The sequence below is a fragment of the Alosa alosa genome, chromosome 8 (genome assembly GCF_017589495.1).
Source record: "Alosa alosa isolate M-15738 ecotype Scorff River chromosome 8, AALO_Geno_1.1, whole genome shotgun sequence".
Classification (NCBI taxonomy): domain Eukaryota; kingdom Metazoa; phylum Chordata; class Actinopteri; order Clupeiformes; family Clupeidae; genus Alosa; species Alosa alosa.
The window spans coordinates 12,926,593-12,937,898 of NC_063196.1; the positions used below are offsets into that span (position 1 = coordinate 12,926,593).

The 11,306-nt window shown below is 43.9% G+C and overlaps 1 protein-coding gene across 1 annotated transcript; it reads right to left on the reverse strand.

Annotated features, from left to right (window-relative positions):
• Positions 1-59: 59 nt before the first annotated feature.
• pnocb (prepronociceptin b) lies at positions 60-10,685 on the reverse strand. Its single transcript, XM_048250556.1, has 3 exons — positions 10,569-10,685; positions 3,789-4,013; positions 60-1,723 (listed from the first exon to the last, which is right to left on the reverse strand). The coding sequence occupies exons 2-3, from the start codon at positions 3,909-3,911 to the stop codon at positions 1,064-1,066; spliced, it is 783 nt and encodes a 260-aa protein (XP_048106513.1). The 5' UTR covers positions 3,912-4,013; positions 10,569-10,685; the 3' UTR covers positions 60-1,063.
• Positions 10,686-11,306: the final 621 nt, after the last annotated feature.

Here is an 11,306-nt window from a genome sequence, read left to right on the forward strand (position 1 = left end):
GAAATACAATTGTATTCACAGTTCTAAAATACAAAACAAATACAATCTCACAAAATTTCTCAGTGCGGAATACTGCCCAGGGCGGTGTTTTTTTTTTTTTACAACATTATTCAGTCTGCTATGAGCTATAACAGTATGATGTTAAAAGCACAACAGTTGTGATTGTGCATATAACTCAGATTGACTGCTTGCATGCAAAATCCAATAATTCAGTTTTATTTGCCAGTCCAGACATTCCAGTATCACTGCAGAAACTAGGTTGCCGCTTGGTAAATGAGCTCTAGAGGGCAGTATTACCCAAGGAAGCCAAACATTATTGGAGGAGAGCTCACCAGCTTACACCATCACTGACATGTAAACCCAGACGAACACAGATGACTTTATTTTCACACAGCGTACATACTCACAGAAACACTTAGACACACAAGCATGTACATACACACCACACACATGCACACACACACACACACACACACACACACACACACACACATTCATTGGTTGAAAATAACTCAGCCAAAGTGCTTGTAATTTATATGAACGAAAACGAAAACGAACGAAAACCAATGCAAACGGTTACGTGCAGACTTACAACTACAACCAAAGATTAAAGTGCGATGTCTGATACACCAGCTTGTTACTCTTTGTAGATATCCATAACAACGCCTTGACCTCAGGGAATAAAAAATGAATGAGAAAATGAATAAGAAAATGATTGAGCCTCAATGTAATCTCATAAAAAAAGGACTTGCATGCTTGGGTTCCTATTTCTGGATTTTCACAGCAAGAAAACACTGAAAACTAACATGAAAATATCAGTAGTAAAGAAACTAAAAGAGAACATTCCTTGGTTATTTTTTAACATTAAAATGGTCAGGCTTTTCCCCACATCCATGTGTTCTTCCATTTTTATTTTGTTTCTTTGCGGCACTATGCGCGGTGTGAGGGGACAATGGGACCATTAGCATGGATGCTGCCAGAACAGCATGGAATTGAGGTATGACGAGTGGGAAGGGTCATGTTAAGGTCGGTGGACTGGGGCTCAGGTGGGGCGCGTGGCGGCCTACAGGTCAATTGGCCGGCGCAGGCCAGGTGCGGAGAGGTTGTTGAAGCGGACAGGGCGGCCCGTGAGGCTCAAGTACTGTCGCAGGAGCTGGCTGACGCGCTTCTGGCTGTTCCACTTGCGCGCCGACTTTCGGATGCCGATGAAGCCGCCGTAGCGCTTCTGCAGCGACCGGCCGTCGGCCTCTGGGCTCAGCGGCGCCGGCAGGTCCCGACCCACCAGCTTCCGGTAGCTGTGGCGGCCCTTTATGAAGCCACCAAAGCGCTTGGCCAGATGGAGGCTAGCCGCCTCCAGGTCAGAGCCTGCCACTCCCTGGCGGTCCGGCGATGCTTTGCCGTCCCGATCCCGATCCCGCTCCTCGTCCTCCTCCTCATTCACCAGAGCATCCCGGACCTGCTCGGCTTCAAGTGCGGATCGGAACCACTCGGCAGCCCGGGTCTCCATGGCCGGCTGCTGCTGCTGCTCCTGCTGTTGTTCTTCCTCTTGGTTGATCTCCTCTTCTTCGCCCTCCTCTAGGCTCATAGGGCCACCATAGTCATCTCGATTGGTCATGGCCCCTTCGTGTAGCTGGCGAGAAGCAGGCATCTGGCTCACGGTGGCTTGACACAGATCCCAGGTCAGTGCAGGGGACATCTGGGCCTCACATTCCAGCAAACACACCTGACAGGGGGTCAGAGAGGAAGGTTAGGGGCCTGACACTACCAGAAAAAGGTTGCGCTAGTTGCGCACAAAGAAATGTACAGAATGGTAATGTAAAGTGAACTTCAGGTTATTTGTTTTTGTGTGCATGTGCTCGTCTGTGTTGGAATATACATGTATATGGTGTCTCTGTGTGTTTTTAGGATGGAAGTATGAAAGTATGAACTGTATGTACGTATGTAAGAGTGTGTATGAGATGTCAGTAGGTAGCAATGTGTAGGAGTGACTGTGGAATAGAATTAAAGCTATGTCTCTCTGTGAGTCTGAGTAAGGAGATGTTTGTGTTTGTCAGAGGTGCTTGTGTTTGAGTTTAAATGCATTTTGTGTCTGTGTGCATTGATGTACATTATGAGAGATAATGTACACGCTCTCTCATGCAGGACAGGTATGCAGTATTCCCTGTGCAAGTCAACAGCACACAGCTGAAATGGAAAGATAACAAAACACCCAACCCAGTTTACCGTGATAATGGACAGAGAGAGAGAGAGACAGTATAAGATCCACCGCTGTATATCGCGATTACAGACAGATGAGGAAGCAGCGGGCAGCTATCTGTGGAAATTTATTACCCATTACAAATATAATGGGGACAGCAGGGGATTCTCTGAGTCACGACTTCAACAGACGCTAATAGAGGGTAATAAGTGTGTGTGTGTGTGTGTGTGTGTGTGTGTGTCTATATGTGCCAAAATGTGTACGTGCTTGCATGAGCTTTCATGCCTGTGTGTATGTGTATCCCTGTGGGAGCACATACATGATTCTGTGTGTGTGTGTGTGTGTGTGTGTGTGTGTGTGTGTGTGTGTGTGTGTGTGTGTGTGTGTGTGTGTGTTCATTGAGTTCATTGAGTACTCCTCAATGAGGTTTGTGCCCTTTCAATCCCTGCAGTGAAAAGTGGAAAACAGTGGCCCCAGGCCTACATCTGGACCCATCAAAGCACCCACCCATCCACCCCCCTCTCTGTGTTAAGCGTCAATCTCTACCACCGGTTCCTCTGCCAGCTGATAACTGCTCCACAGCCAATTAGCCGCAGACATCACCCACGCTCTCCTTGGGTAGCACAGCTGTGTCGTCTCTCTGCGGTCATTAGCCAAATTGGTGCAACTATTGCAACATCAGTGGCCCCTACCAAAAGTAAACTAGCATGACTCAAGACCATTCAGCAAATGTCCCGCTCTTGCTGTTTACACGCCAATATTTGTCTGATGTTTGGGTGATTAAAAACTCTATTTGTGTCCTCTAAGTAATTCAACGAGACACATTCATTATTAGTGTTTTAGTGTCTGTTAGATGAACTTTAGATGAAGCCTAGAGCCTCTAAACATTTAGTCATATACTGACCAAACCTACCTCACCCAATAGTTCAACCAGTAGTTTTTAACAATGACGCCCAGAACATCTTTGAACAACCGATTGATTACTCTTGAATGAATTTATTTGAGATAGCCATTTATCTTTGTAAAATCCAATCATTCACTGTGCAGTATTCAATCAGTCTGAGCCCTCTCTGTTCTCCATGCTGACTGGTAGACATTTTCTCTCCAAATCTCTCTCTTAGGCCATGTTTGTAAGTTTGTGGTGCTTGAGAGTACAGTGTATCTATTGTTTCATCCTTGTTTTCTTTTATTTTGTCGGGAGCCACTGATAGCCTATAAAAAATAACCCTAATACAAATCATTTTCTAACCCATGAAAATGGATAACACAGGCTAGATTCTGCATTCTCCTGATTCAAGTTGCTCTAAACATATCCACATGTGTTCCTTATGAAGACTGAAAAAGTCGGAGTTTTTGCACTGGAAGGTATCAAATCGCCTTGTGCATTGGGCTTGATTGACAACTACAAGCAGACTTCACACTATTTCCACAGTTTTGAAGGTTCCTCCAACATTTCTCAATCTTCTTGAGGGCGACAAAAAAAAAAAACTCATCTTGCCAATAAATTGCTCGCTCGAAAAGGTTTGATACGGGGCAGGGCTGTGGGCAGTGCTGTGTGTGGGGTGTGATGAGCTGAGTTGGGAGTCCTCACCAGTGTGCTGAAGGCCTGGTGCTCAGGAAGTAGGAGTCCACAGGAGACGCAGTCCCTCTGGCAGTCTCCCCGCACCGGGGCGCCCAGGCTCAGCAGTAACAGGGTCCAGAGAGGGGTCTTCATGGCTCACAGGAACGAATAGCGAAGACGACAACAACGACGACAGCGATGACGTGGCAGGGATGGGAGGACTAACACGCGCGCAGAGGCTGAGGGGCCAGACGTCTGCGGAAGGACAAGTGGGTGGAGAGGGGGAGACAGGAAGAGGCAGGGGAGGAGAGGAGAGAGGGAGGGAAATAGATAAAGGAGGTCAGGGGATGGTTAAGAGACGTAAAAGAGATGGGGGAAAAGTTAAAAGAGCAGGAAGTGGAATGGAAAAGAGAGGAGGAACAGGAAATGACAGAGAGGAGGGGATGGAAGGTGGAAGAAAGAGGGAGAGAAAGGGAGAAAGAGAGGAGAATAGGGAGACAAAAAGAAAGGGAGTAGGTAAGAGCAGGTGTGATATACAGTATGAGGAGAGGAGAGGAGAGGAGAGGAGAGGAGAGGGGAGGGGAGGGGAGAAGAGGAGAGGAGAGGGAGGGGAGGAGAGGAGAGGAAAGTAGAAGAGAGGAGGACAAAAGGACAACAACGATGGAGGAAAGGATTAACATCCTATGTCATTTTTTGTACGTTGATCCCCTCCACACATTCAATGACGTGACTGCAAAGCCAATTTTAAACACATATCAGTGCACGCCCAGGGTGCCAAGGATGCCATTGATTTCTCATGAACAGAGATAAGACAGCACTATCTGGGGAAAACATCTTAAATCCTTGGGTGAAAGAGCACAGCAATTTGTGTGTGGGTAAAATAAGTCCAGCCAGCCAACCTCAAGCTCGAGCCCAATGTTAAAGGACGCTCGGTGTGCCCAAGCTTTATTGGGCTTTTGCCCTTACTCCTTAGTGTTAGTACTGACAAATAGTACTTTAATAACTGCTACAAAAGAACCAACGTCACCACTACTAATAATATACTAAAAAATATCCCCTACAGTCATTCATATCCAGTTTCAAATTGGTTTCAGAAGAGTGGTTGTGTGGATATATTTAAACTTTGTGAGGAATAGAGGAATAGCTTTAGGGACAACAACACATATTCCTCTACAACTAATATAAAGTCTGAGAATTTAACTGTGCTTAGAAATGGGCAATATTTCCTTCTACATTGCATCTGCTTCCCCATCTGATATCTAATGCCAGGTGCATGTCCTCCAGCGACAGAATTTTGCACCAAGACAAAATGTGTTTCGAGACAACACTTCGACTCAAGTCACTAGTACGGGGGAAATGTTCACTTCGAGGCACGTCACTCAAGACAACGTTTGCATCTCTTTCACAGGCCGCCGGCGTTTTTCATGTATGAAACGCTAGTAGTTCATAGCGGAGGGCATTCACCAGCTGCTCGGCACCCCAACACACACACACACACACACACACACACACACACACACACACACACACACAAACCACCCCCCCAAATTCATCAGCCAAACTCATCATCTGCCCTTAATTGGCAGAAGAATAAAAGCTCCTGGCATAATCAGGAGGAAATGAGAGGGAAAAAAGAGGGTAGGGAGAAAATGTGTGTGTGTGTGGGGGCAACAGTGGGGACTGTGAGATGGGGAGCCACACAGCCCAGTCACTGACTCATTCCCCTGGCCAACATAGTGCATTAGTCATATTGGATTAGAGTTGGAAGGCGGAGAGTAGGGTGGGGGAGTGTGTGTGTGTGGGGTGCTTTTGCAGATGAAGCCTTGATAAGACCTACTGCATTGCATTGCATTGTGTGTGTGTTGAGCGTATCTTTGCCTTTACCCCTGTGAACAGCATGAGGCGCCAAGCAAAACAACAGCATAAGGATGTTGGAGTTATTGCCTATTCGACACAGCATCCCATCAATCAAAAGCCCCAACTGCTGCAATTACTGTAAAGAGACATGGTTTAAAGAATGGTCTATGGCTTTGATGGGGGAGATGATTGAAAATGGCCTCCAAGCGGCAAACCCCTCATGCGCCATTAATAATACTTGATTAATTTCACACAACTGCCTTGATAAGGAAGATTTTTATTATTATTATTTCGCACGCCATAGTTCCATTGAATGTGTTTGAATTGGATATAAAAGAGATACAATATTCAGGTTGTTAGCTGATGGTTATGAAATGAACTGACTCAACCCTGAGCTTTTGACTTTCATTGTCATGTCCAGTATTTTTTCTGAATTGTTGTGCATTTGTTGTTCACTACCCATTGGTAGTAATAGTACAAATTATGAAGGTCCTTATTCATGTTTAGATAATATTTGTTTACATGTTTTCTACTTTCAAACAACTAAAATGTTCTGTAGTCATGCAGCATGAATGTTCTTTGGGCCCACCTTTGGTTAAGTCTCACAACTCATTATTTAGTCAATTCCTAAACCCTTCGCTATTCCAAATATGAAGGGAGACATATTGGAAAAAAACTTCGCTTCAAGGGTCCTACAGAAACCCTTGTTTTTAAAAGCACATTAATATTTTGATCTGTGCCTTGGCTGTGCTCTATAAAATATCAGACTGACGTCACCACACGCAAGCAGGTGGAGGTGCGCGCGCTCCTGTTGTGTCTGAGATGGACCGATTGCAAAGTCCCGTCTGAAGAGCTTCCCGTGGGGTGAGATGTGAAATGGCTAAACCGCGTGAATGTGCTTAATCCGATTAGTTGTGTCTGGCTCCCGTTTTCCCAGAGAGGAGCCACCTGATGGTATCACCTCTCCGGTAAACAGCCCCACTCCCTACCAATTTCACAACCGTGCTAGTGTTCAGATAAACATGATTCACAGTCGCTGTAGAGGGAGGGCTACAAAGAGCAACAATCAAACATCTTCTGACAGGGCCGCCGTGTCTTTGGTTACACAGGTGTCGCTTCCCACACTGCATGTTAATTGGAAGGCACTCTGTGATAGAGTTTGCAAAGTAAATTTATTCAGAGGTGATATCAGTCATTAAATGTGTTGTGGAGTTCTAGTAGGTTAAAACATTTACTGGTTGGCCTTGAGACGCCCACACAAGCATAATTGTGTTTTTGCGTTCTGCAAATGCAGTCCCTGGAATAAGTCCTAAAAGGCTTGTTCGCCAAAATCCCGAGGAAAGTAGTGCGAGAGAACACTTACGTCTGGTAGGCCTAGTTAAGAAATGCAAATGCACTTATTTATCACTGGGAAAATACAAATGAGGGGAAATCATTTCAAACCTCCATGGGCTGCCAAACACCCGCAGAGGAAATGTCTTACTTTTCAGGCAAAACTTTTCCGTCTGAGTGATATCTCAACAAACGCTCGCAACCTGAATACAAATGGCATTTGAAACAGACACGCCGCAAATAAAATACACATTACTCCCCCCAGTTCTAATACAACGATCAATTAAACTCAGTCACCGTTAAGTCGTCGTATTGAATTAATCGAGCTTGTCTTTATTGTCAGAATTGTTTTCAGACATAGAATACCCGATTCACGTAGGTATTTTAATTGAAAACATATTGATCGCCTCAGGGACCGCGCTTGTATTTCGCAATCATATTTGGAGAGATTATCTTCTCCTTTTCGGGTTATCCATTAGCGCTGACGATTGCAATTATCTTGAGCCTCACGACCGAGAGTCCGAACGAGGAGCGATGTCATAATAACGGTACTAATGAAGGAGTCGATGGCTGGTGGTGTGATCTGTGGCTTTGACATTTACGTCGGTCTTGCACCGTCGTTGCGCACACCTTTCCATCATTCTTGAGGGCGATTAGCCTAAATGATGACACTCAGACAACCACAGTCCAGCCAGGCCATAAGGATACCTGTGAACAACAGCTATTCAGACATGCCATTTAATGACAGATTTACATGTAATTGCAATTTCATGTGGTCATAACCTGCTGTCTGAAATTGCAAAATAGGCTACGGATGCGCAAGGCCTATAGGCTAAAAAAAATCACAATCACAAATGAACGAACGAATGAATGAATAAAATTACGCAAATATAATTCAGTTCATTTCACCAAGGCAATTGTGGTTTAGAAATGACTGACCAATTAAATACGTTTAAAAACAATGAAGTGATTAGCTGAAAGCGTATGCCAGGGCCTTTCAAAGGAAATGCAAAGAAAATGGTTATAGCACTCGATGTGTTTTCACCTATTGTTTTTGTAAAGCAGTATTAAGGCTAGGCTATGCTATTTAAAAATCCCCCCTCTAATTCTCATTTAGTGCCAACCCATGGTTACTTCACTGGAATTTGGAACTATGTCACATGCAGCAAGTTCATCAGGGGGAGGCATTTGTGGAAATACCATTAAAGTATAAATATGAATAATTCATTGGCACAATGGGGCACTTAGAATGGACACGCAGGGCAAATTGTGTGCAAGGGAAAAAGCCAAAAGTGTCCACAATTATGGAAATTGCCTCCTGTCTACATTAAAACCTGACAAGGAGAGATGCAGAGGGGCTTTGACAAATAGACATCATGCAATTCTGCTGTCTGGCATTACTGAGAAAGGTAATAATTAGGAATCACAAGGGTATAAACACACACAACAGTGCAAAATGAACACCAAAAGTAGGCCTATACCAAATAGAGGTTTTTTAGAAATTACAGTGTTTGATGATAAGCAATTTGAATTAGTAGCCTTATCTACCATGATGAGTTTGGGTATCACCATTCCACCAGCAATTGTCATTGATCTGCATACACTGAATGATTAACATTTCATCAGAACTGTCATAACAGTGCCTGTGTCATTTATCATATCAAAATGAGACCAACAATGTCCTATACTAAACTAAATCCAGGTCTTGTGATACATATAAGAAGCATTTAAAAAGTCAGGGTGTGTGGTGGTGGTGGGGGAGGGGCATTACAGTAATTTAAGACAAACAATTTAACATCTTCATTTTTTTTCAAGAATCAAGGCAAAAAGAAGAAAGGCATCACTGTATTTTTTGATACAACTGAAGCAAGGAAGCAAGTTTCCCCACATCTAAAATCTCCAGAAAGAATTAGCCGCAGGTTCAGGTGGAAATTAACCAAGAAAGAAATCAGTTTTAATAGGAATGTGATTAAACTCTCCCACCAGACCATAAGGATTAGATTTCCACACACTAATCGTCACAGCCACAAATCACTTCTTGATAAACCTACCCATGAAATGAAAAGCCATTTGAATACTGATGGACCACGCTGCATCTGTTGCTGATAAGCAACAATAGCATCCTAATAAGATTCAGAGTCTTAAATGTGGCTGTTACATAAGCAAGTCTATGGAGACAGTGAAACTGACTAATTGACCAACTTTAGACAAATTATTTCACCTTCATCATTTTATCATATCTTGCATGCATTCACACACAGGAAGAAGCTGCCCCTCCTTCTAGAACAGGTGTCTGCGGAGGATGGGAAAAGCTTTGAAGACCAGGCACAGTATTAAAACTATTAAAACATGCAGTATTATGTTCCCCATTTCAGTATTCATCTGTACCATCACTAGCACATCTTTGGAGCATATCATTGTATTTAAAAACCTTTAAAAACTTTAATATCTACACTACCAGTCAAAAGTTTGGGGTCACTTAGACATTTCCATTCCACTCCATTATAGACAGAATGCCAGCTGAGATCAGCTGCATTGTTTTTTTAATCAGGGCAGCAGTTTTCAGATTACATTATGTGCTTACATAATTGCAAAAGGGTTCTCGACTGTTGTAGAAAGAAATGGCTGATCTCTATTGCAATATCTACATTGTCCATTATGAGCAACCATTCATTCAGTGTTGCAAAGGCACATTCTGTTGACTAATCTGATATAATTTAAAAAGGCTAACTGAGAAAACATTGGAGAACCCTTTTGCAATTATGTAAGCACATAATGTAATCTGAAAACTGCTGCCCTGAAAAAACAATGCAACTGATCTCTGTTGATCTCTTGTATTCTGTCTATAAGTGTAATGGAAATTTCAAAGAGACCCCAAACTTTTGACCAGTAGTGCATATTTCTAACTTTAATACTACCTGTATCTATAACATACTGCATATGCTATTTAGACCACCCTCATAGCTCAAATAGCACAACCATAGAGTCAACAGCCAGCACATGAAAAGCTGTATGTGAATGTCATATGTTATCTGTGTGTGTGTGTGTGTGTGTGTGTGTGTGTGTGTAACGCAGGCTGCATATCATGAAAATCAGAAACGACAGCATTTCCTTTCCAGATCTCCACTTCACCCACCCAAGCATGGCATGAGGGACGAACAAGAGAAAGAGGGAGAGGAAGGAGTGAAGAGGTTAAAGGAGGTGAGGTTGTGTAGGTGATGACGATGGGGAAAAAACAATGCCTAATGGAAACCAGAGGTTAATTAAGCCAGTGAGGTCATTAACTTAGATCACAGAGGACTAGTTTATAACCACAGAGGAGTGTGCCGAGGGTACGTGTGCATGTCACTGGATAGCTCCAAGAGGTAAAAACGTGGTACAGTTCCCATCTTACATTTCCATTAATATTAACAAAATATTTCTTCAAAAAAAAAACCCTGTTTCTCATACCCTTCTGAGCAACTTCTGACATAATTCGGCATGAGGCATAAACACAACGGAAAGTAGCATCAGTCTCTCTCTCTCTCACACACACACACACACACACACACACACACACACACACACACACACACACACATACACACATCAAGAAACAAGAATCATAGCACCCTGTCTTACCTATGACAGCAGTAGAAATAAGCACTCCCAGTGTATCTTCAGTGTATGCCTTGTATATGATGTTCTCTTGTGGCAGGGGTGGCTCTGCTCCGTCTCTCTCTCTCTCTCTCCTCTGGGTTTGGGCATCTGATGTCGCTGAGGCCCCTCCTGGCTCCTTATAATAACACACCCCTTCCTCTGGTGCATACCCTGCCTGCACCCCCCCCCCCCCCACCCCACAGACACACACACTCTCACCCACACACATACCCCCCCTTCCCCCCCCCCAACACTGGAATATGCTGCATAGACTAGGGGTGGGGAGGAGAGTTTTTGGGAGGGGTGGGGTTAGGGGCATGTGATGTGTAACTCTGCACGCACATCTCAGCAGACACACATCCCTTAGTCAACGCTGACGTTTGAGCCCCACCACTGACGTCATGACCCTAGATTCCCACACCCCATCGACCCGCCCTCCCCCCAAAGAAGTCACAGAACATGGCTAAATATATAAGTCTCCTCTAACTGACACACCTCTAGGCTATTTGTGTATTTGTGTGTGTTTGTATACCTTATACCTTGATGAGAAACCATGACTTGAGACTGAGGAAAGCAAGGGAAACAAGAAACGAGAGGACGAATCATACAAAAGCCTATTAAAAAAGCAATTAAACTTAATCATCCGATAAGACACTGAAACGAGGCTTTCCAGGTTTTATTTGTGATTAGCTGACCCTAATATAGGGTTGCTCAAAAGGC

Bases quoted from the DNA above. Each gene is read 5' to 3' on its own strand.
- pnocb (XM_048250556.1), bottom strand. From the start codon at position 3,911: ATGAAGACCCCTCTCTGGACCCTGTTACTGCTGAGCCTGGGCGCCCCG. The intron at 1,724-3,788 runs GTGAGGACTCCC...ACCCCCTGTCAG, and splicing joins ACCAGGCCTTCAGCACACTG to GTGTGTTTGCTGGAATGTGA.